Source organism: Antennarius striatus, chromosome 19 (assembly GCF_040054535.1).
Source record: "Antennarius striatus isolate MH-2024 chromosome 19, ASM4005453v1, whole genome shotgun sequence".
NCBI lineage: Eukaryota > Metazoa > Chordata > Actinopteri > Lophiiformes > Antennariidae > Antennarius > Antennarius striatus.
In genome coordinates, this window is record NC_090794.1 from 18,344,814 (window position 1) to 18,371,615 (window position 26,802).

The window sequence follows — 26,802 nt, forward strand, 5'->3', positions numbered from 1 at the left end:
ATCAAGAAGCAGAACAGCAAACAGGTTCCGTCCATATTTGCACCGATAAGCCATGATTTGGTGGTTATATCAAAAACAAACCCTGATGTCTACAGATATTAATCTCCTTGCAGGTTGTACTGATATATATATACTTTCATTGAGATGCTTTTAGAAGCATGGCTGTGTAACAACAAGGAAAGTCATGCAGTATTTGGTTTTATTTGAGGCTTTATTTGAGCAGTTTCCTCTACCAGAGAAAATGAAGCGTTTTCTACTGAATGTCTGGAGATCCTGAAATTCCTCAAATTGTGTCTTAATGGACAAAAACATGAAAAGGACAGCAGAGACGATGGGTTCGTCCTGAAAGTATCTGATCCTTCACGTACAAATAAAAGAGTATAGTCAAACCCCCAGTTTTGCCCCAGGCCTCCACACCAACACTCACTCCCATCTTCATCCCTCCAGCCCTTCAGGTTTGCCCCCCCCCCGTCCTTTCTACCCCCCACCCACCTTTGTTGTCCTCCACATCTCTCCTCCATCTCACCATCTTCCTGCTGCCTTACCCCCTCTGCCTCCATCCCTTTTCATATCCGTTGCCTTTTCATGTGACATTCCGCCCCCTCCCTCCCCACTGCCGCCCTCCCATCCCTCCTGCCCTCCCTTCCCCCTCCATCCTCCATCCCGGAGTCACTTTCCCAGCAAACAGAGAGCAGCAGCAGGAGGAGCGCAGACGGTAATCCCCCCCACCTCCATCTGAGACCCACAAAACCAGCGGCAGGAGGGGAAGCGAACCCCCCCGCGGGACACCTGCGCGGCTGGACACCCTCCTCCACGCTTTGAGGAGCGTCGGTTCGATGCGTGGATGAATGATGAAGAGGAGCAGTGATGACTGACAGGGGGGGGTAGAGGCGGGCAGCACGAATCCACGTCGGCCGGCGCGGACGGAGCGATCGGGGGGGGGGGGGGGGGCACCATCAGCACCAGCAGCATCTGTCGGCGGATGGAGACGCGTTCTGAAGGCGGAGGGATGGCGGTGGAGTAGCAGGGGCCGCGGGTCGTGCCGCATCGTCTGTCGGTGGTGCTGTCGGCGTCATTGTGAGAGACAAGCAGGGGAGAGGCTTTCATGGAGGGAGGCGGCCGTCTGAGGCGTCCGGATCAGCGGGTCGGATGTTCCGCTTAAAGCCCGGACCGGACCTGGGTCAGGACATACATGGTAGAAAAATCACCACAAAGTTGAATCCTGCAAGTTGGATTGTTTCTCCGTGTAAAAGTGAGTCGCTCCAGTGTTATAATGCATCATAGGAGCATCATACCAGCTGCCTCTGAGCCCCTCCAGGGTGGATTACGTCTACAGAGAAGCAGGCCTCCATCTGAAGTCAGCTTCTGAGGAGGAATCTGTAGAGAACATCCTTTAATATACTTCACCCTGTTGCTGGAGGTACAACAATCTATTGTGTTGTTTGACTGGAACTGGCGTGGCCCCCCAGTGGAGGTCCAGCTGTTGCAAAAAGATGACTCACTTACAGGCTGGCCTCTCTCCAGAGACCCTGGAGAAGGCCAAAGTGGAGCTGAAGGAAAACGCGGAGACGTTACACCAGGACATCCAGGAGGTCCGGGACATGATCATCACGCGGCCGGACATCGGCTTCCTCAGGACAGACGACGCCTTTATCTTGAGGTTCCTGCGAGCGAGGAAATTCAATCACTTCGAGGCGTTTCGGTTGCTGGCACAGTATTTTGAGTACCGACAGCAGAACCTGGACATGTTCAAGAACCTGAAAGCCACAGACCCGGGCATCAAACAGGCCCTGAAGGATGGGTTCCCCGGTGTACTTTCCAATCTGGACCGATACGGCAGGAAAATTCTGGTCCTGTTTGCTGCCAACTGGGACCAGAGCAGGTAATAGAGAGGCAGAGGGTTGGGCTGGTGGTGGGGGGTCTGTGCAGTCTGGATTTGGGTTATCTGATCACACACAAAAGGGAACGGGACAAACAATAGAGAGAAGTCATGGTGTGAAAATCCATTATCCTCAAATTGAGTCTCAGCTCCTGGAGATAACTGAACGCTAGAGAAACAACTCATCCGTCTTCTTGAATCTGTTGTGGGGAAAAAACATTCTCTATGACCAAATGTATGTGAACACTCAAATATAACAAGTAGATTATTGAAAGAGTATTGATCTGCTGGTTTAAAGGCTCCACTCATCTGGTTCTGGTCCAGTCTCAGGAGCATCAGTGAGGTCATGTGATCAGGTTCAGACTTCAACGTCCCAGAACATCACAAAGGTGTTGAAAGGTGTTCGAGTCAGCAGTCTGCCCAGGATTAAATACTCAGATCATAGAAAAAGGAAAAAAACAAGTAATGACAAATGAGTAATCTGTCTTCCATGACAGATTGGTTATAGACTGTTAAGAACGATCATTAGTCAGATGAGATGATGAAGAACCCCAAAGTAGAAATAGCTTCCTTTACTCACAGCCCAGTTTGTGAAAAAGATGGATTATCATGTTCAAGTAGGATCAGTTGGAAGTATGAGATCGTGTGAAATATCAGAGATTCAAAAGTAAACAGTTTGAACAGGTTTAGGCAAAATGTTTTAAAACTGTTTCCCCAAGTTTTACCCTTCCAGATCTCACGTCTGTCTGTAGTTCCCTTAAAGGACGGCCGTCCCTGGTCTGTCTGACCCTGGTCTGTCTGACCCTGGTCTGTCTGACCCTGGTCTGTCTGACCCTGGTCTGTCTGATCCTGGTCTATCTGACCCTGGTCTATCTGATCCTGGTCTGTCTGACCCTGGTCTGTCTGACCCTGGTCTATCTGATCCTGGTCTGTCTGACCCTGGTCTGTCTGACCCTGGTCTGTCTGATCCTGGTCTGTCTGACCCTGGTCTGTCTGACCCTGGTCTATCTGATCCTGGTCTGTCTGACCCTGGTCTGTCTGACCCTGGTCTATCTGATCCTGGTCTGTCTGACCCTGGTCTGTCTGACCCTGGTCTGTCTGACCCTGGTCTGTCTGACCCTGGTCTGTCTGACCCTGGTCTGTCTGATCCTGGTCTATCTGACCCTGGTCTATCTGATCCTGGTCTGTCTGACCCTGGTCTGTCTGACCCTGGTCTATCTGATCCTGGTCTGTCTGACCCTGGTCTGTCTGACCCTGGTCTGTCTGATCCTGGTCTGTCTGACCCTGGTCTGTCTGACCCTGGTCTATCTGATCCTGGTCTGTCTGACCCTGGTCTGTCTGACCCTGGTCTATCTGACCCTGGTCTGTCTGACCCTGGTCTGTCTGACCCTGGTCTGTCTGACCCTGGTCTGTCTGATCCTGGTCTGTCTGACCCTGGTCTGTCTGACCCTGGTCTGTCTGACCCTGGTCTGTCTGACCCTGGTCTGTCTGACCCTGGTCTGTCTGACCCTGGTCTGTCTGACCCTGGTCTGTCTGATCCTGGTCTATCTGACCCTGGTCTGTCTGACCCTGGTCTGTCTGATCCTGTACTCACAAAGACAAGGACTCATCAGAGACCATTCAAAACACAGGTGTATTTGTGCAGCGGCACACGGTTTTGTCTTCTTCTTACTATGTGACTCTGGTAATTACAGCTGTCAGATTATGTATTTTGAGCAGCAAAAAATTTCTATATTTACTTTGAATGAAATTACTGAGTGAAAGTTACTCCTAGAATAACAAAGTTACTTCAAAAACTTCTCAGTTCTCATAGCTTTCAGTTGTGCATGTAAAATCCTTTTCAGGTTTCCAAACAGACCACATGAGGAATAAATGTGACAACATGACTGGTAGTTGACTGGAGGTAGGAGAGGAACCGTCTGGCTGCTGATTCAGGTGGTCCAACAGTTAAACCAGAGTTAAAGACGGGCCAGGACAGGGCTCCTCTCTCCTCCTCATTCGTTTCAGATTGTTTCTGAAAGTAAAGTTTGAACGGCTCCTTCATGTAGACGTGTAATGTAATTGAAAAGGGACACCTGAATCATTGTGCAACCCCCCAGCTTCATCACCATTCTTCTAGGAAATGAAGACTGTTCTGAAAACAAACTCGTTTAACATGAGGGAGGAATGCGCTTTTAGGTCATGATTTATGGAGATCAGTGGAAATGATTGGGTTATACGAGGTCATTATGTCTGATTATCTGCTATTTAAAGACTGAAGCTGAGTTTTATTGATTGTGGACCGGAGCAAAGGAAGAGGGAGCTGGGGAGTCAACAGGACATGCACGACAGAAATTCACAAGTGTCCAACAGGACAGTGACGTGTCCCGGGTGTGGGGCGTGGATCAGGCCCGGCGTAGCGACAGACCAGCAGCACCAGGGAGCACGTGGTCACAGCTGGAGGCGGCGCTGACAGAGGACGCCAGCAGCCAGCTGATGTGTTTCAGCGTCCTGACAAACCAACACGTGATCCTGGAAACTTTTTCACAGGTCCAAAGAGAAACCAGCCTCAAACCAGTCATTGGTGGAAAGCTCTACTTTTCAGGTCTTCCTTTACAGCCAATCATTACTTAATGGTGACCACATTTCAAATACCCAGTTCAATCCAGGTTTTGATTTTTTGACGCTTCATAAATTTCCAAATATTTTCATGTTTAAATAATATGACATTTGATGAACTTTAATTTCAACTTTTTCTCTTGAAAAGGTTCTTGCAGTATTTTTGTGCCTGAGTGGATCATTCATATCAATACCTATATTTGACAGTATGGAATATCTGCATATAAAATGCTGGCTGACAGCCTGGTGATGTGATTATCAACACTCAGGGTGTTATTTCTAATGATGTGATGACCTGACTCCTCTCCAGATACACGTTTGTGGACATCCTGAGGGCTATCCTGCTGTCTTTGGAGTCAATGATAGAAGATCCGGAGCTGCAGGTCAATGGCTTCATCCTCATCATCGACTGGAGTAACTTCACCTTCAAGCAGGCGTCCAAACTGACGCCCAGCATGCTCCGGCTGGCCATCGAGGGGCTGCAGGTGAGAGACGCCCCCACCACGAGGCTGTGTTGATGTTGTGGGCGACTGTTGGTTGGGGAGGCTTGGGCTTCAGTCTGACATGTGAGAGGTGTCTTTGCTATTTATTACCTGTTAGCTCTCACATGCATTTTTGGTTTACTTCACACTCCTGTCAGCGGTGGGCGATCACACCCCAAAAATAATGTTACAGTCATGAATAATCATCTAAATGACTAGATTACAATGAGAAAGGACACTTTTCCTCATTGCTGCTTCATGCTGAACTGTGGCTCTAGTGATTAGTTAAAAAACAACCAAACAATTTTATCAAACACAATTTTTAGACATTTTCTGTTTCTGCCTCCTTGGATCTGAAGATTTTCTGCTTTTATTCTGTTAAGTTCAGAGTTTTAACTGTTAGAGGATGTCACCGTGGTATTTGTGACATCATCACACCAGAATTTTTCTGTTGAATGAAAACACAGGTTACCTGATAGTGATAACTGTTGGCTTCAGTTCTACATTACACGTTTTTAGGGTGCCAGGTAAGGACCAGGCAGAACAAACCTGCAGCTCGCTTCCCTTCAACCGTTCTGCTGTCAAAATGTTCCACTTAAGAATGAGTCAAGCCCCGCGTTAGAGCCGTGCGCTGGTTTAAAGAGCAGTGGATGGAATAATGACATTTCCATTTTGATTAGACACTGCTGGCTGCTTTTCTCAAAGCTCGTTTAGCGGGTAGATGGTGCAAAAGAATGTGACTTTTATTGGTTGTCGGATTGGTTTTCTTCTGTTCTCACTCTGATGAGGAGCGGTATTCCGTTTTTTTATTTTTTGGCGGGGGACAGGTGAAAGTGATGAATGTGAGCGTGCTCATTAGATTTGTGTCTGATCATCGAGGATGGTTCATTCCATGAATACACTTTGGTGATCTTGGTCATCAGAACACCCATAACGTCAATGCTGAAACGAGTCTCAAAGTGTGTGTGTGTGTGTGTGTGGGGGGGGGGGGGGATGATGATATTGCTTTCTCAAGATCCATGTGACACATCTGCCAATTTGTGTTCTGCTCCATTAGTTGACTCTACAGGGACGTGTTTCCAGGGTAACATTGGTTTAACAGATCATCTGATCACCTTCATCTCCTCTAATACAACCTCTTCCCTCAGGTGAAAGAAAGAGATGATGATTAAGAAACTTTCTGGTGCATTTACCTTCAAAGTGCAAATAGCAAACACAACAGTTTCATAATGAGTTAATCAAACAATGACAGTAATGACTGGACCTCAGTCAGATGTGTTAATGATGACACAGAAGGTTTAGCTGCACAATAAAAGTGGATATTACATTTTAAGACTTATTTGGTTCCATATGGAATATCCACAGCACCAAGTGTCAGAAACAACCGTCAGCTTGAATCTCTTGTCGTGTGGTCCAAGACCCCGACATGACCCATCCCTGACCTCTGGAGTGTTACTGATCATACATGTAAAACAACACATTAAAGTGTGAAACTTGTATTTTAGAGGAAACTAAGGAAGAGTATATTTTGATCAGTAACAACAGCTGCTCACAGTTTGCAGAGCGAAACCGTTTTGGTGAATCACGCTGCGGCGCCGCTAACGGCCTTCAGTCCATCCCTCTTCATGTCGGTCCCGTCCAGAACTCTCAGCTCAGGAATGCCTTCAGAGAATGTCTTCCAACTTGATTTAATTTGTTTGCTGGTTGGAGGGACGACCCACCAGGGGACTGGGGGAGGCTGGACTCCCCCACGGGCCTCAGCTGCTTTAGAGACGTGAGTGAAGAGGGTGAGCGTGTGGCGTGTGGCGTGTGGCGTGTGGCGTCGCTCCATCATTAACAACATGAAATGAACACGAGTTGTTCTGAGTCATGAAAGTACATTTTGTGCCAAATCCAGACATAATCCAGGCCCCCTGGTGGGCGACACCCCTGCATACTGGATTGTGGGGAAAAGACTTGAGGACAGACTCACAGCTATTTAAAGTGGCCCTGTGTATGGGGAGGCCTGAAGCAGCCACCGCTCCACAGGTACTCCAGTTCCCCCCAAGCCTGAGAGACGATGTCCTGAAATGAGAGGAGGAAGCTGTGAAGGCATCCTCTTCAGCACACAGCGAGTTCACCGAGAGAAGACACACCCTGACCCGTGGACCTGCTCCAGGCCAGGCTGGAACATCTTCACCGGGGGAAACCATACAGATGGGTGTCGGGCCCTGGACCCAATGCAGCCAGCACCATTTGCACATTGTGTGTGAGAGAATCCCCTGGGGGTGGAGGGGCTCACACAGCCGTATGGAGCAGTACGTATGTCAGACGTATGTCAACAGTTCAAGCAGCGCAGCAGCAGCCATAGCTGCTGCACATTGAGAGGAACACAGTCAGGGTGGACCTGGATGACTGAAGACCTCCACACACAGTCAGGGTGGACCTGGATGACTGAAGACCTCCACACACAGTCAGGGTGGACCTGGATGACTGAAGACCTCCACACACAGTCAGGGTGGACCTGGATGACTGAAGACCTCCACACACAGTCAGGGTGGACCTGGATGACTGAAGACCTCCACACACAGTCAGGGTGGACCTGGATGACTGAAGACCTCCACACACAGTCAGGGTGGACCTGGATGACTGAAGACCTCCACACACAGTCAGGGTGGACCTGGATGACTGAAGACCTCCACACACAGTCAGGGTGGACCTGGATGACTGAAGACCTCCACACAGAGTCAGGGTGGACCTGGATGACTGAAGACCTCCACACACAGTCAGGGTGGACCTGGATGACTGAAGACCTCCACACAGAGTCAGGGTGGACCTGGATGACTGAAGACCTCCACACACAGTCAGGGTGGACCTGGATGACTGAAGACCTCCACACAGAGTCAGGGTGGACCTGGATGACTGAAGACCTCCACACACAGTCGCTGCTCAGACTGGAGCTGAGCGAGCTGGCGGTAACACAGCCTTCTGATGGATTAGCTCTGCTGGAAGCGGAGCAGAACTCAAGAAAACCGCTGACGTGAGAAGAAGGAATGGATCCTGGAATTCACCAAAACTCCCAACAAGAAAAAAATCCACAAATATTTAAATTTAGAAACATCTTTATCTGTAAAATAAACATGTATTAATAATTCTGGACACACACGTCTAGAGTTGATCTAGATTAAAATGACAGCTGGTGTTTGTACCACTGATATCAATAATGAATAAACAAGCGCTTTAATTATGTAAATACACTAAAACCACTGTGTGCCATTTCCATTATAACAATATTTAGATAAGTATGATGTTCAGAAGCTGGAGGCTTCCATGCTTTTTCTGCAGAGTCAGCAGGAGGTTGAGGTGATGTGTTGGAAACTTCTCCATGGTCAGACTGCGGAGCCACTCCAGTGCACCGGAGCATCACTGTGACGCGTTCACACGTGACGCGTTTCTGACAGCCCTCCAGACGCACATCAGAGCCTGAATTATTGATGGGAGCTGTTAGCTGTGTGAAGCTCACACAAGCGGCTCTCACTTTGCATCAAAACCAGAAGCACAGAGTGAATAAATGGGGACATTTGATTTGACAAATAACATGGACAAGTAAAATTCTGAAAATCTAGACTTTAGCTCACAATTAAAGGAAACAAATCATGGGAATGTTTTCCGTGTTGTTCATAACACAACACCAATGTTTCCTTGATCTTACAAGCTAGTGTTGTTTTTAACGCTAGTAAATCTCTAGCTCTCTGCCACATATCTCCTACCACAGATTTGTGTAAAATATAACTCAGAAAGTTCAGTGTTGCGCTTTAGATTTCATGAACACATGGTCTATTTTGGGTCAGCCACACATACTCTGTCCTATTGCCCTAAATCCGTAGTCGGACAGCAGCTGTGTGTAAATCCTCCTCTGAAAATAGTCCCACATTATTTCCTCTGGTTTGAGGAACAAGAGTCCAGCTGTTTGAGGTGTTTTTTAAGCCATCTTTACAGTAAACTTCATGTATTGTCCACACATTTGAATTTTTCACTGGATTACTTTATTTCAATAAATTTAATATTGTAAATCTCAGTCTTTAGCAATAAAAAGAAACTATGTGACAATAATTAATTAGTCTTAGAGATAGATTGAAGGGTTGGACATGTTGTCTAGGTGAGTTGGACACTCCATAGGTATGAGAGTGAGAATGAATGTTTATCTGTGTGCGATAAACTGGCGACTTGTCTAGGGTGTACCCCCCTTTTTGCCCAGCTGGGATAGACTTCAGTGTAATCTCACAATCCGGATACGGATCAGCGGCTGAAGATGAGTTGATTACTGATCATCTTGTTGTAAAGAAAATGAATGATTGATAAGACATGAAAAACCAAAATTGAGTTAATTTATTTAAAGGCACACAATAAATATATAATCATAGAGATGACAGCGTGTCATCTTGGAGAGAGCGGAGCGATTTAACCGCTGCTCCAGAATATTTAACAGTATCTACTTAACGCGGACCTCAAGACGCGCTGATCGCTGTGATGACAGACGCTAATCATAGGGTTAATAACAAGCCTCTTTTCCCTTCATGTCAAAGGGCGTCACAAATGGACGCGTCTCAAACCTGGACTTGGACAGCTGGTGCTTTTGGCCGAATGGACGGCAGGAAGTGTTTCTGTCTCCCGTAGAATGAATGTCTTTATTTTATGAATTCATTTCCATTCAGTCACACTGATGTAGGAACCTTTAAAATGCTGTATTGTCTGGCTGTTTAAAGCAGACCTTTTCTGGGTACCTATTGAACCTAAGTCATCTTGGAGTTCATTGATCTTGGATTTTTCTGATTGGTAATGCATTTCCCAGAATTCCCTCTGGCTGCCACCCTGCCCTCCTCCTGTGTAACCCAGTTTTGTGGAGTTTGGTTTATGTAAATTCTAGTACGTGATCTCTGGCTGGTGGCTAGCTCCAGCGGCGCAGCCCGCCTCGGGGTCGCAGCCCGCCTCGGGGTCGCAGCCCGCCTCGGGGTCGCAGCCCGCCTCGGGGTCACAGCCCACCTCGGGGTCGCACCCCAGCGTTGTTCTGCCTGCTGATTGGTGTCGTCTGTCATCCGTCTCAATCACTGGGATGAGACTGGTCTTCAGCTATATAAGCTCCACCAGTGTGCGAGTCAGGGCGGCTGTCACTCAGACACAGTTCTTCATCTTGTGTGGTGGTTCGTTCTGTGTCACCAGACCCGCTGTGGGTATTGAGGAGAGACTGGGCCACAGACACCATTCCAAACACTTTGTTTCATTAGTTATTCTGAGTTAACTTCCAGCTCCACTTCAGTGGATCCACTCTTCTGTTCTGCTGATTTGAGCAGCAGGAAGGTTCTGGGTTCGACTCCCTTCTATGTCGGTGTGTTCTCTGCGTGACTGCGGGGGTTCGTCCTGGTTCTCCAGCTTCTCCCTCCTCCAGAAACATGCTGCACAGGTGCATTAGTCGCACCAAAGCGTCCACCGGTGTGAAGGTTTCTTTGTATTTTCGGCCCCACGATGAGCTGGCGTCTCATTCGGGGTAGACCCTGCCTCTCCCTATAACCAGCTGGAGTAGGCTCCAGCAGACCCGTGATCACAAGGAGGATGAGCAGCTGTACACGAGACAGTTGTAATGGTCTCCACTACAAGAGGAATGTCATCATAACCATGTGTGCGTGTAAACCGACAGACTCTACAGTCTTGTTCTTCAGGTGCTGCGTTATCATATTTCCTACAATGCTCATTTTTAGTCAGTAAAGCAGAGCACATTGTACATTTTCTATGTAAATGTCTTCATACATTTACAAAAGAGCTTATATAGAGGAGGTGAGACAGTGTGTAAGGCGCAATTCAAACCCATTCAGTCATAATCCTCCAGGATTATTGTTACCAACGGATTAAAGTTTCAAGTCTTTAAAACCTTTTTTTCTGTTGTTCTTTTTAGAATAATTTTGAAAAATATTTTGTCTAAAAAATGCTTGTCATAGAATTTGTACTGAAAACAATTTACCGTTAAAAGTTAAGAGATTCTCTCGTAAAGAAAATGAATAAATTATGCATATGAAATAAATCTAGATAAACAGATGGTATGTCTTCCTTCAAGTAAAATATGAATCAACAAATCAATTCATTAAGATTCCATTGTTATGTTTAATTCAAACAGAATAATATGATTTTTAACACTAGTTAAATGTAGTTAGTTACATTTAACTAGTGTTTCAGCTAAATGTAACTGAAACACTAGAATTTTTCAGTTACATTTAAATGTGTTTTAAAAGCACAAAACGTGTAATCTTCTCAGTGTTATGAAGCTTCAGTATATTTATCTGAATGTAGTAAACAGGTGAAGGTGAGGAGCTCCCTTGTTTTTTATGTATCTTACACCATCTGACCTCAGATCAGTCAAATGTTCTCCTGAGTCTGACAGGTGACTGAGGGCGCGGCTGTTCTATTGTTTAACCTACTTTGAAAGCTGCAGGTTTTAATGTCTCTTATGAGAAATGACATCATGTCATTTTTCTGATGGCAGGATTTGACTAGGATTTGGACACAGATTAACCTTGACCCAGCTGGAATCAACTGATTAGCTGTGGATCCAGGATTTTGTTAGTCCGATTTTTATCGTAACAAATCTCTCTCTCTCTCTCTCTCTCTCTCTCTATATATATATATATATATATATATATATATACACTATACTGTATACTGTATACTGTATACTATACTGTATATATATATATATATATAAATATAAATATAAATATAAACCAAGATCACCAACGTAGTCAAACATCCCCGTGGTGACGTAACGACTTTGTGTCGGCCAATCACAGATGGTGCTGGGCGGGCATTGTGAAGCCGTAGATGAATGCTAGCAGGCTAACTGGAGAAAGAAAGCTAACTACTGGTGAGACTGGGAGAGGAGCTAACGCTAAAGGAGCTAACGCTAAAGGAGCTAACGCTAAAGGAGCTCACGCTAAAGGAGCTCACGCTAAAGGAGCTAACGCTAAAGGAAAAGGCTCCTGTCCAAAGAGCAGGTGTTAAAGAAATGTTAGAGAAGTGATGGTTCTGTTAGTGACTACATGAACACAACTGTATGGAGTTACTAAAGAGCGTTCTGTCAGCCCCCCAGTGCATTGTGGGTACTACATGCATTGTCCCATTCCAAACAGAAACCATATCTGGACAGACTGTTGGTGCTAGCAGCTAGTTTCACTCACTAATGGTTGTTTTGTGTGTCGTTCTGTTTGGACTCTCTGCTCTGAACATGAACATTGTTAACAGTTCTGACTCTAGATGGTGTTACCTGGAGACCATCAGAGGTGTTTCTGCTCCTGACAGAGCAGATGTCTGAGGCCATGTTGGTCACATGATTCCTTCTGCAACGTGATTGGTTGGTCGCCGTGATTGGTTGTGCGCTTGATTGACAGGTAGTGGGTGGAGTTGGTGACAGCGTGAGACTTTTTCAAGTGAGCTTGTTCAAATGTAGAGGTGTGGAGATACGTATACAGTATATATATGATAAGTAGATAGATTGATAGAGACATAGACAGACAGACAGACAGACAGACAGTCAGACAGACAGACAGACAGGCAGGCAGACAGACAGACAGACAGACAGACAGACAGACAGACAGACAGACAGACAGACTTTATTATCCTAAACTGGGAAATTTAAATGTTACAGTAGCATTTAAATATAAGAACAGACAGAAACAGGGAAAATACACATTGAAGAAAATTAATAATAATAATACTAAAAATACTAACAATGTCGACAATAATAATAATAATAATAATAATAATAATAATAATAATAATAATAATAATAATAATAATAATAATAATAATAATAATAATAATAATAATAATAATAATAATAATAATAATAATAATAATAATAATAATAATAATAATAATAGTACCCAAACATGGCAGGCATAAAGTCCTAAGTGTGTCCATACACAGGACCTAATGAGATCCATATCTAAAGCCTCAGACTGGAGGAACTCTATCTGATATTAGAGCTGTATACACACACACACACACACACACACACACACACACACACACACACACACACACACACACACACACACACACACACACACACACACACACACACACACACACACACACACACACACACACACACACACAAAGGACACATAAGTTGAACTTGCATTGTGTATTTCTTTTCTTCTGAGTATTAATTTAGCCCAAACAACAAACCAATAACGGTATTTATCGACCTTTAACCTCTGGAACGTTCACACAACTGAATAAAAGGTGAATTGACATTGAATCCATTGTGAAAGTTCTTTTTTTGGGTTCATTCACCTCCTCATCCAGTCTCTCTGCCTCCCACCCTTTCCCTCTTGTTTCCTTTATCCTCCCCCTCCCTCTTTGAACAACATCATCCTCCCATCCCCCTTTTCTCACCCCTCTGTTTCTCTCTTTTCAGTTGCTCTATCATTGTTCACCAAATACAATACTGACAAGACAATGTTTGGAATAAACCCAGTAATCACACAGAGTTCAATTATTCAGAATATTTATTCATTTCTGTAGGAGAATTATTCAATTCAAAGTCAAAAGAAAATGACGCCTCTTAGAAGAGCTTTTTTTATAGATATTTTTAATCATTTCCTCTTCTTGAATCCAACAGAAACATGTCCTCCATCAGCGGGGAGGTGCATGATAAAATGTGGTTTGTCGTCCCTCCTCCTCTACCTCTTCCATCTTCCTCTACCCTCCCAGGCTCCCTCCTGCTACATCCCACCCTCGCCATGTTGCTACGGCAACATGTTGGACTGCCGTGCTATCTGCTCTGCCCTCTCCTCCAGATGGGCTCTCCTTTGTCAGCCTGTTAGTGAGGGTTTTTGTGTGCAGCCAGAAATTCTTCATATCGTTCTCTCCCTTCTTCCAACACACTGACAGGCGGCTGATTGGCCGGTCATGGAATGCACCAGAAAACACCGTCAGGACGTCATGTGTTGGTGGAGTGATGCTCCACTGAAGGCTGTGATTGGCTTTGGAGCATTCTTTGCTTTTTAATTCTGTCAGGTTTTATTTCTTGTGGGTCATTTTGGCAGAAATACGACGATTGCTGGTAAATAGTTATAGCTACAGGGATATGAAAAACTTTGCTTCACTGTCAACTTTTATTCTATACATTATGAGTCTATTCATCTTTCTTCCCTTTCTTAAATAGGAATGTGACAGGAAGTAGGGCGCTAGATGTGAAGCTGACATGTGGCAAAGGGCGACCCGTGGAAACAGAACCCGTGTCCACCATGTGTGAACCCAGGCTTCAGTACACTGGGGGCTTTAACCACTGCACTAACATGCTGATTACTGACCACATGTAAGATAATTAATATTCATAAATGACCTTATGAGTTTGTTGTTTGGTTGTTTTTCACTGTGAGTGAATTGAACTATTTATTGAACATGAATTTATCCTGTGTTAACATTTAGTTTCATTCAGCGAAATATCTTCATTTACTCGTTTTGAACGTTTTGACCTAACGAGCAGACACCTCCCCAGGAACCGTCTAACGTCTGCAGGACTGACCTACTGGATACTCACAGGAAAAAGATTTTTAATTCCTTCAAATCGAATAGAAAATATCTTACCAGTAATAAAAATAATCTGCCTGACATCTTCTGGGTTTTAATCCTTATTCATATCATTATCATGTAATACTTTAGCACCAGGTAATTCTATTTTGAAACCTTTAAAAGCAAAAACAAATCAGTGAAATAAAATGGCTTTAATGCTGCATTACTCAAACAAAGATTGTCTTAAGTTTTGATTTTTAAACTACAATCCATTATTAATGAGGTGGGATTATCATTATTCCTAATCAGTCCCTTCCAGTCCCTTCATTTCATTCCTGCTGATAACATTCTGTAAAACAGGAAATGGATTAGGTTTGAGTTGAGCAGGGTGTTGATCAGGTTTGTCTTTGCAAACGTTAAAGTATTGATTAGAATGCTTTCCCTTCTATCTTCAGGCTGCAGCTGGACGAGGGCAGCAGCCGCTGGTCCCTTATCAATAAAACAGATCACACATCGTTTGAGCGATAAGACGCGTTAACGCTGGTTTAATGAGGAGCTGCCAGCAGCTGATGTTCTCTGCCAATATTCAAAATCTGTTCATTCTCAGAACAGAAACGCTGATGGAGGGATCTCCAAACCGAGAGACTTCTGACTGCATAAAGATGGGCGGGGCATCGTCAGGAATCATCATAGATCGATGAAACGGGCACGATCACCCTAATCAATCCCCCCCACACACACTTCTATTTGGCACAGAGACAACATTTGTTAAGCTTCAGCCCACAATCTGGACTCTCAGGTCAACTGCACCAAACACACAGGATGAGCACCCCAGACCGGGGCAATAACTGTCCTAAAGTACAGAACAATGTTGATCCCTCAGCAAAAGGAAAACCAGTAAATGTTCAAAGAAGAATCATTTAACATGTTTAGTTTGGTAAATACCAGTTTAAACATCAGTGGTGAAATATAAATAACACACATTTCAATCAGGAGAAACCTGAGAGAAGATCATTACTGATGGTATATATGATATATATATGATGGTCTGTCAGGAAGTGTTCCCTCGTTACTCACTGACACGTCTCCCTGATGATCCACTGAAGTACAGCTACAGAGACAAACCCCATGAAACCAAAGCACACTGAGGGCAGCTGGTCGTGGTCGTGGTCGTGGTCGTGGTCGTGGTCTTGGTCGTGGTCGTGGTCGTGGTCTTGGTCGTGGTCGTGGTCGTGGTCGTGGTCGTGGTCGTGGTCGTGGTCTTGGTCTTGGTCGTGGTCTTGGTCTTGGTTGTGGTCGTGGTCGTGGTCGTGATCGTGGTCGTGGTCGTGGTCGTGGTCTTGATCGTGGTCTTGGTCGTGGTCGTGGTCGTGGTCTTGGTCGTGGTCGTGGTCTTGGTCGTGGTCGTGGTCGTGGTCTTGGTCGTGGTCGTGGTCGTGGTCTTGGTCGTGGTCGTGGTCGTGGTCGTGGTCGTGGTCTTGGTCGTGGTCGTGGTCTTGGTCGTGGTCGTGGTCGCAGTGACGTTTTTTAAGGACACCTGAGAGAAGCAGGAATGTGATCCAGCAGACAAGAAACCTGCAGCCAGACTGCTGTGGGACTGACTGGATCTCTGTTTCCACCACTGCCCTCATCACTCTGGGGGGGTTGGGGTTAAACAGAGGAACTATGTTCAGCCTCCAAAACACTGTCCTGGTGTCGCTGCTGCAGAATGAGCCCCTGGACCAGACAAACTGCCCTGACTGCTGATGCCTCGGGTTAAAAACCTGCTGCCTCCCGGTGCAGACAGGAGCGCTCCGTTAGAACGTAGACCTGCTGGTGTGTCTTCGGAGTGTTCGCTGAGACCTCCTCCCGTCTGCGTCACGCTCTGGTGAACTCTGATCACCTGCTGTGAGCCGTCGCTCTGGTGAACACGAGGCAAAGCGTTTGAAACCGGTGACGCTCCCACTTCCACCGTGAACGTGAAACAGTGATCAGAGTCATCCTGTTCCCTCATGTCAGACTTTGTTTCCAAGAAAAGGTTTTGAATTCACTTTGTATATTTTGGGGTTGTACTAACGGGGAATGAGATGCATGGTTGTTATGGAGAAGTAGGGACGTTCTGATTGGCTGTAAGGTTTCGTGTTGACTGGAGGGTAAAACGAGGGATTGAAGAGTTTTGTCTTTGACCTGGTTGAAAATGTGAACCCAGACCTGGGGGAACAGTTCTCTCCTCTTTTTCTTGATCTCATTCTGTCCCTGTCGGTTTGTCCTCCTTTTAAATTCAGCTTCTTCTCCACTCGGTCGTCTCATGAAGTCTGTTTTTGTATAGAAGCAGACAGCCTCAGAACAATACGCTCACTCCAGGCTACACTTAATATCCTGCACTTGAATAGATGTCCTCTTTTCTTCTGGACTCCGTCTTTTCTGCCTTTTAACCAGAGGACATGTTTGTTGGTCGTGCTGCGGATTGGAAGTGACAGGAACGGAGCAGAGAGAGATCATCAGACTGATGCCTTACAAAAAGACTGAGAAGCATGGAGACGAGCGAGAGAGAGAGATGTATGGCCACAGCATCGACACACACAGGGTTTGTGTGATTATTATTGAATAAATATGGAACAGACAGAATGAAGTGCTTGACCTGCAGAATCTTCTCGATCTTCTGAGATCACCGTCCATCCTAGAGACGACCCCAAATCTCGTTGATCTTTGACATTTATGGTTCAGTCTTCACAGATCAACGATCTAGAATGTGGAATGGACAGTCCACCTGTGCTGCATGTTGTTGGAGGTGGGAGGCCGTCAGAGAACCCAGACAGGAACCCACCAAGCCATGGGGAGAACATGCCCCCCCCCCCCAGTCTGAACGGGGCGGATCAAACCGAGGACATTCTTGCTGCCAGGCAACAGCAGTGGCCACTGCACCCCCGCGCTGCCCATGACCACACTCAGAAATGAGAAATGAAATTTGTTTCAGGAAGAAGTGTTGAGTCAGCTGAGATCGTGTTCTACAAACAGTGAGTGTCACATCCCAGAATGTCTCCAGTGGAGCTCGGGCTCTGCGTCGCTGCCTGCTGGATGATGAAAGCTCGCTGATTGGCTGATTTGGACCCGCTTCCCTGCTGCCCTGCAGTGCTGTCCCAGCTCCCGTTTGATGGACTAAATAATAAATGAAGAGCTGCTGACTCACAGGTTGACCTGATGTTAGTTTGATCAGGTTCAGCCGGTGAACGCTCCACACGCCCTCCATCCTGCTCTCCTTTCTATCATTATGTGAAATGTGTCAGTCGTCATCCTGACAGACATCATCTGGTTTCCTCCTTCTGCATTGCTACTCATTAATTCCAGGCTAAATGGATCTATTGTCTAAGCTGCAGTAAGAAGTGTCTGCAGCCTGATGGGTTCATCCCATTCCCCTTCTGTCTATTTGTAGTACGGTTATTTAATTTCAGTTGAGGGCATTTGGGTGAAGGAACATCAGTTTCATCTGTTGTGAGCCTCCACCATCATGGAGACGTGGACTCGTCACGTCTGTGGTGCTGAGGGGGCCTTTGGACAGCATCCTGCCAGACGCCGAAGTTTTAACGCAGTAGGAATATATGTGAAAGTACACTAATACTGCAATCAGGTCACGTAGGACAGACTGATTTTCATTTGGTGTAACTAAAGTGTTTATAACTTAAGTGTACAAAATGTAGTGGCAGTATTGCTATTGATTAATATATTTATAGTGAATACTACACTCCTATTTACATATACTGTAAATGTACAGAATATGATTAAATTAGTCAAAACTTGCTTCAGGTTTTTTAAAAACACGTAGACAATGTTGTTTTTATTGAAATAAATGTTTGCAGATAGATATGATTGAATTAGACGACACACGTTATGTTGGTGTAATGTCGACATTAGAAGAAGATGTCAGAAATACATCTTGTAGCAGGAGTTAAATGGGCTGACAAATAGCACATTTAAATAGTCAAAAACATTAAATATGTTATTGATTAAAATGAACAAAAACCGTATTTATGAGCCATAACTAAACACTTTAGCTGATGTGACAGATTATGATTTTTTTGGGGGGGGTATGCTGTATTATTTGGCAGATTTCCAGGTGTAATTATTGTTTGGCTGTGAACATAAATTGCATTTACAAAACAGATAAATACTGAAACTTCAGCATGATTTGAACGCACCGCTGCCTGACTGGAAGGAATGTCAACAAGTGAACAAACCCAGTGAGCAACGAGCAACAATGCTCTGCTGGTGTTACTCATTCCTATTATCATCCATCGTCTGCAATCGTCTTGTTTTCTGTCGGTTTTCCGCCTTGTGAGTCACGGCTGGTTCTGGGAACTGTCCGAGTCAGTAACGGGCAACAGGCGGGGTACATCCCAGACGCGTCGCCAGAGCACTGTTATCAGTTTATGAATAAATATCTTAGATGCTTATTGGGGCCTTCAGGGTTCTAACATACGCAGAAGCATTACCAAAAAATCTCCCCTCACGGTCCTTAAACAACATCACTTAGTGTCCATGTGGAAAACGCTGCACTCCTGGTCTAATCATGTTACATCTTCTCTGAGCTGTAAATGAAAAATATACTGTATTTTGTACTTGTCACGATAAAGTACTTCTTCATCCAGATGTGTATTTTTTTTACATTTGTTTTAGATTCCAGAATTGGAGAAGGATTATTATGACCTACGCGTTGTCATCTGTTTCTGATATGTTCCATCCTGGAGCAAGGCTTTATCATCTCATCAGCGCTCTAGATACCACACTAAATTATGATTATGATCAGTTTAATATGCAAACCAATTAAACTGCAGCTCTAGCTTGTGGGAGGAGCACATGGCAGGTCACATGACAGACATCACCTGAATCTTTCCTTTTCTGAACATCTTGAACCCCAGGTAAACGTAGCTTTGTGTCAGCATCTTGTCCAGTTGGTGTCCAAACACCACAACGTTCTGGCTGTGGAGTCCTAGACAGAAAAAGACAATTTCCCCACGGAGGATCTGAAAACATTTATTTTGACTCATTTTTAATGATCATTATTGTAATTACTGCAGCAGAAGAAAGAACATCATCAACAGCGCTGGCAGCACCTGAGCTGCTGCTCCAGGTTACATTTAGAGGAGGAGGCTTTGCTTTTTGTCCCTAATCAGGAGGTGGGGGCAGATTTTCTACAGTAAATAAAGCCAAGAAGGAAAAATCCTTTGTAATGTGTTTATCCCCCTCAGTGAGGCTGACTGGGAACAACCCCCCCCCCCCCCCACACACACACACACATTAAGTGAGTTTTCAAAATGATGTTGACGGTGACAAACTTTTCTCCTTTCATTTTTAAATCTCTTCAGACGTCTTTACACCTGAACAACGTTCAGCCGGATTCCAGCGGTCAACCCCAACAGTAGTTGGTTGGTGTGGGGTCAAAGGCTTCCTTTCTGAAACCCAAAATGTTTTGTGTAGCCAGTTTCTAGAATTGGTAGAACACAAATATTTCACCTATTTATTGATTAACTCTCCTCACAAGAACCTTCTTTGAATCGATACCAAAAAAAGAAGATACTAAAACGGAAGCAGGAACAGTTGCAGAGGTGTAATAAATGACAGAACAGAACGCAGTTTGCTACAAACTGGAAGTGCTTCCATAAAGCAGTGAGTCAAACTGTCCAAAACATAAAACCAATCATTTAATCCTAAAAATTACGTTTATAGAACAGTAAGACAACCAAATGTCCGTAAAAAAACCTGTTGGAACGACTGTAAGGTGGTCGATAACCAACTCCCACAGCATCGATGCGCCCCGAAGTACAGGAACATATTTCTGCTGCGCTGATTAAATTCACATGAACTTCTTCATACTAGAGACGTGATCTGAACAGCTTCTGATGTTGAACTGTCAAACCTCCCCGTCTTCATGATTATGTGGATTTGACACGATATCATTATGGATTAAACACCTTTGGGTTTCAGACCTTCAGTGAACTGATGCTGACATTTTCTTTAGGAACGATTGAATAATGAATAATTATAGGATATATCAGCCATGAGCATAAGGTTCATATAAGTATAGATTTCGGTACCATGGCAGGTGCTGAAATCCTGCACGAGTGACGACTATTGTTGTTCATTTATTCTAAACAACGGTACACTGAAAAAACCCCCGACGCTGTTCTTCCTGTTCTTTATAAAACATCCACCCTTTAGTTACTGTTTCATCTGTTCTTTAGTCAAACAAGGCTGTTCAGGAGTCCATCAGTCTGGTCCTGAACGTGTTTCATTTCCTGTTTGGGCTCCAGCTGTCGTCCTACACCCCCCCCCCCGTTTCATGTATAATGCAGCAGATACTTCATCAAAGTGAGGATGTGTCGGAGCGGAGGCCGGGCCAGAGGTTCAGAGTCAGGGATCTGACAGCTGTGAGGGGCTGGGGGGCCCTGCTGACCTCCAGGATCGACATGCAGAGGGAACCCAGAGTGCAGCTCCTGCCCCCCCACGCAGAAAGCAGCCGGATCAGGGGGTCTGTGCATCTAGGAGGCCTCCAGGGTCCATCCAGCCTAACCCTGACAAGCACCAGACTGGATGGATGGATTGATGGATGGATGATGGATGATGGATGGATGGATGGATGATGGATGGATGGATGGATGATGGATGGATGGATGATGGATGGATGGATGATGGATGGATGGATGGATGGATGGATGGATGATGGATGGATGATGGATGATGGATGGATGGATGGATGGATGATGGATGGATGGATGATGGATGGATGGATGGATGGATGGATGATGGATGATGGATGATGGATGATGGATGATGGATGGATGGATGGATGTATGATGGATGGATGGATGGATGGATGGATGGATGATGGATGGATGGATGGATGGATGGATGATGGATGGATGGATGGATGATGGATGGATGGATGGATGGATGGATGATGGATGGATGGATGGATGGATGATGGATGGATGGATGGATGGATGATGGATGGATGGATGATGGATGATGGATGGATGGATGATGGATGGATGGATGGATGGATGGATGGATGGATGATGGATGGATGGATGGATGGATGATGGATGGATGGATGGATGATGGATGGATGGATGGATGGATGGATGGATGATGGATGATGGATGATGGATGGATGGATGGATGGATGGATGGATGGATGATGGATGGATGGATGGATGGATGGATGGATGAATGGATGGATGAATGGATGGATGGATGGATGGATGATTGATGGATGGATGGATGGATGGATGGATGATGGATGGATGGATGGATGGATGATGGATGGATGGATGGATGGATGGATGATGGATGATGGATGGATGGATGATGGATGGATGGATGGATGGATGGATGAATGAATGAATGAATGGATGGATGGATGATGGATGGATGGATGGATGGATGGATGGATGGATGGATGGATGGATGGATGATGGATGGATGGATGGATGGATGGATGTCATCACCACCTGCAGGGGGAAGTGCTTTGTGAACCATGAATATTGAAAATTAAATATTGGCAATCAATTTAAATGAAGAAAAATCAATAATAGAGGACTGACAGTGAACTTCAAATAAAGTATTAGATCTAACTGATAAAATATTTATGCTACAGATTGTGTTTTGGTTTATTTATTTTTACCTTTTGGGGTTGGGTTTAGTTTTTAACGCTCTGGTCTAAATATTTTTTACTCACATTTAAACGCTCACTTGTCTTTAACGTGTTCAAGACAACAACAACGTGTAAAATCATCACATCATGAAACCAGTTTACACTAGTTCATATGTAGTCAGTGAGGTGGATGGTGGTGTGGTTGGTTGGTTGGTTGTTTGGTTGGTTGTTTGGTTGGTTGTTTGGTTAGTTGGTTGGTTGGTTGGTTGTTTGGTTGGTTGTTTGGTTGTTTGGTTGGTTGTTTGGTTGTTTGGTTGGTTGTTTGGTTGGTGGTTTGGTTGGTTGGTTGTTTGTTTGGTTGTTTGGTTGGTTGTTTGGTTTGTTGTTTGGTTGGTTGGTTGTTTGGGCGTTGGGAGGATCAGTCCATGAGGTCTTGAGGGGGCCCTTGTGAGTGGGGGCAGCAAAGGGTTTCTTAGCTGGATGTGGGTGAGAGTAAAATGGATTCCATATTCAATAATTTTATTATCATAAATGTTTAATAAAAATTGTGACTATAAGTGTCCCAAAATGCTGTAATCATTGTGATTATTTATATGAGTACAATTTCTGATACTTGTTATATTCACACACGTCCCTATTTGGCTCCAGCATCATTCAGGTTGTTGACTGATATTTTGGTCTGGGGTCGACCCGTCATGATCTCCAGGTTTATTAGGTTATATTGATAACTGGACTTTGCAATAGGACTTAATCTCATTTGTCAGGGCTGGCAGAGGTATGGGCTGTGCTGAGTGTCCCTCTGCTTGTAAATGAGGATGAACTACACACACATTAGATCTGAGGAGAAGTTTGGTCTTTAGGATTCATATCGGTCAAACTCTGAACCTGGTGAGCTCAGACACTCAGCGGCAGTTTGGATGGAAATATCTGCCCTGAGCCCTTTTCAACAGCCAGCTCTGTTATGTCATAATATAATTTATCCAAACACATACACACACACACACACACACACACACACACACACACACACACACACACACACACAGAATGCAGGAAACACGCCACACACTAACCTGTATGAACTGGGACTTATTCCCCTCGGGCACAACTGGACCATTTCCTACTAACTAGGAGATTAGAGCACATTAACATAATTAATCTAATGAAAAGGGACAGGAAAGTCACAGAGGTAATTTTTCTTTGACTAATACACAAAGAGTGGGGAAAAAAATCCTCTGGACAGAAGCTGACTTGTCTTCATTTGTGATAACAGAAAATCTGGATCTCAGCCTTCATTGGTTAGAATGATTGAACCCAGGGTCATCCGTTTCTACTGGTAACAAAATCACCATCATCAAAAATCTGTTTTTAAGACAACAACCATCACACAACGGGATGACGGATGATATGCAGGTTGTCAGATTCAGATTGAAATACTAAAAGTACACTTTCTTTTCAGAAAGTAATGACACCCTTCACAGGGGCATGGCTCACCTTCACGGGACCTTCTTTCACCTTTAGTTACCTCCACTGTTCATCTTTTTCAACAGGATAGTTTTCCTGCCAGATTTGGGGGAATCCACTTTGTGAACCAGCCCTGGTACATCCACGCCCTCTACACCGTCATACGACCCTTCCTCAAGGACAAGACCAGGAAGAGGGTAAGGCCAGGACGCACCACAGGTCCACCATGTCCGCTAAAAGATGTTCATGTTAATGTCAGAAAAGCCTTTATTTTGCTCGGCAAACAGAAGAATATTTCTTATTTAATTTTTTTGAAAAAAAGGACACACTTTATCAGCAAATATTTAATTTTCTGATAAAGCAAATCACACATTTATTTGTTGCTGTGAACTGTTGGTGAGAAGGACCGACATGAGCTAATATTAAAAGACAAGATGCATCGATATAGTTTGTCACACAAACACACACTATATGTGTGACGGTAAAAAGGTTCAATAGGGAAGAGTAATATTGAAAGAGAATCATTTTCTACTACTTTATTTGCTGTAGAAGCTTCATGAATTCTAATTGTCAATCTGTCTGTTTCTCAGAACAGTAAGAAACAATGTGAATCTGAAACGTGAAGTCCCTCCACTAACACACGGCTCAACTCTCTTTGTGTGTCCTGTTGCAGATCTTCATGCACGGCAACAACCTGAACAGCCTCCACCAGCTGATCCATCCTGAGATCTTGCCCTCAGAGCTCGGCGGGATGATGCCACCATACGATATGGGCACATGGGCACGGACGCTGCTGGACCACGCCTACGACGAGGAGACCGACTACTGTCCAGAGTCCTACACTCTGTCAGTGCAAGACCTAGAGAGAGACCTGGAGAAAAACATCTCTCCAAAAACCATGAAGAGGTCAGCACACCACTGATCATGGCCTCACCTTCAGAGATAGGATTCATTCCGTCCATGTTCTTCACATTGGAACTCCACCCGTTACACTACGTATGGATGTTAACACAGCGTGATACAATACAAACATTCTATGTATTTAATATCCCAGGTCTTGGGTCTAGACTCAGGTGTGTAACATCAGAAGTAGTTTATGTCTGATCATATTCAATGTTTTGGTCAAATATTGTTATTTTAATGCTATTATGAACATGATACAAAACATCTTATAACATGTAATACTGTATAATAACAACAATAATAATGATAATAACGATATATTATATTATTATTATTATTATTATTATTAACAACAACAACAACAACAACAACAACAATAGTGCTACCGTGCCACACAGTGAGGCAGTTCCAGGGTTGAGTCCCGCTCTGTGTGGAGTTAGCATGTTCTCCCCGTGTCTGCGTGGGTTCTCTCCAGGTTCTCCAGCTTCCTCCCCCCTCCAGAAACATGTGTTTCTGGTTAAGTGGCCGGTCCAACATTTCCCATAAGTGTGAGCATACGTGTGCGTGTTTGTCTGTGTTTACATGTGGCTCTGTGGTGTCTCACTGGTGTCGCACCCTGAGAGTCCCCTGCCTCACGGCGTCAGCTGGGATAGGCTCCAGCACCCCACAAATACTACTACTACTACTACTACTACTACTACTACTACTACTACTACTACTATTACTAAAAATAATATTTAAAAAAATAAAATAAATAACAACAACACTGATAATAATAATAATAATAATAATAATAATAATAATAATAATAATAATAATAATAATAATAATAATAATAATAATAATAATAATAATAATAATGATGATGATGATGATGATGATAATAATAATAGTAATAATAATAATGATGATAATATTGATTAAAGTATAGTATAAGTTACTTGATTACTGGTTTGGTCTGACTTGCAGGCGTTCTGCTCTTGGTCAGCGTTCGTCTCTTCATCCTCGTCACTCTCCTGTGAGCGTCTGTGTCTGACTGTGACATTTCAGAGTGCATCTTTTTCCCTATAGGCCACCACACAGTGTGATTCCCTGTGACAGGAAATCATCTCAACCCTGTGTGACAACAACAGACTTATTCGCTCAGAAACATTCAGAGTGAGGAGGACAAGCATCAGCATGAGCACAGACAGCAGACTGTCAACAGGCCTGACAGTTATCAATAAGTTATAAGACATTGATTAATGATCTGAAGATTACATTGTGTACATACAACAGAAAGGTAGAATGTCCATTAAAGACATCAAGATCAAATGTAAAGTTTGCAGTCAGTTTGTCTCATGACAACTGGAATAGTTTCACCTTTTACTAAAACTAAAATCTGGAATGTAAAACTTGTGACAGAGCATATTTTTATGCTATTGAATTGAGATCAATTGTTGAAAAAAATATTATATAATACCAACAAAAACTGCATGAAAAGGATAACACAATATTAAATCTGTAACTTTACTAGAACAGGTTTCTAAAAAATGAGTTTTAAATGCTTGAAAAGGAGAATAGTCCCACTCCCTCTGAACCACTCAATCACTGATGTATTTACTAGAGCCCATGTGTCAAACTCAAGGCCCGGGGGCCACATGTGGCCCGCCACATCATTTTATGTGGACCGCGTTTACATAAAGGTCAAAATGTCTAAAAATAAAACCACATTTCCCACAATGCATCAATGAAAGCTATTTAAACTTTGACAAAAATCAAAGATAATGTCTTGACTTGTGCCCCACATCACTACTATTACTACTGAAGTGAATATGGAGTGAGCGTCCTGTCTCACACACTGATGCTGATGGTTCTCCACGTAGATCCCAGTCGGTGGTGGAACCAGGCGTCCTGAAACGACCGGACAAAGTCAAGAGTGAGGAGGACAACATGCAGCCGCTGCTGTCGCTGGACTGAACCACACACTCTGACGGCTCAGACGTATACCCAAACCAGTATTTACCCACACCACAATCAGTGATCTGTTCACCTGTTGTCAGCAGAATGAGCCTCCTGAAAACACATTCCTCCAGAAAATGCTCCTGCTGTTGAATTCTTGTCTCTCTTGAGCTCAAGGAAATCAAAAGGGTTGACCCGGGGCAGACGGATGGCTGAAGAGGAAGACTGACCTCTCCTGACGCTGAAGGCGGACTAAGAGCTACTGATGTTGTCCAATATAATTATTTAGTTATTTGTCAAGTGCCAATTTCAACTGTAAATAATGTCTCTGAACAATCCAGTCCTTCAGTTTGAGG

The 26,802-nt window shown here is 44.3% G+C and overlaps 1 protein-coding gene across 1 annotated transcript; it reads left to right on the forward strand.

Moving 5' to 3' along the window:
• Window positions 1-1,493: 1,493 nt before the first annotated feature.
• clvs2 (clavesin 2) lies at window positions 1,494-26,464 on the forward strand. Its single transcript, XM_068343250.1, has 5 exons — window positions 1,494-1,882; window positions 4,788-4,962; window positions 23,689-23,799; window positions 24,276-24,508; window positions 26,371-26,464. The coding sequence occupies exons 1-5, from the start codon at window positions 1,494-1,496 to the stop codon at window positions 26,462-26,464; spliced, it is 1,002 nt and encodes a 333-aa protein (XP_068199351.1).
• Window positions 26,465-26,802: the final 338 nt, after the last annotated feature.

Excerpts from the sequence above, each read along its gene's own strand:
- clvs2 (XM_068343250.1), top strand. The coding sequence starts at position 1,494 with ATGACTCACTTACAGGCTGGCCTCTCTCCAGAGACCCTGGAGAAGGCC. Across the intron at positions 4,963-23,688 it reads TGGCCATCGAGGGGCTGCAG|GATAGTTTTCCTGCCAGATT; the intron begins GTGAGAGACGCC and ends CTTTTTCAACAG. Across the intron at positions 23,800-24,275 it reads AGGACAAGACCAGGAAGAGG|ATCTTCATGCACGGCAACAA; the intron begins GTAAGGCCAGGA and ends GTCCTGTTGCAG.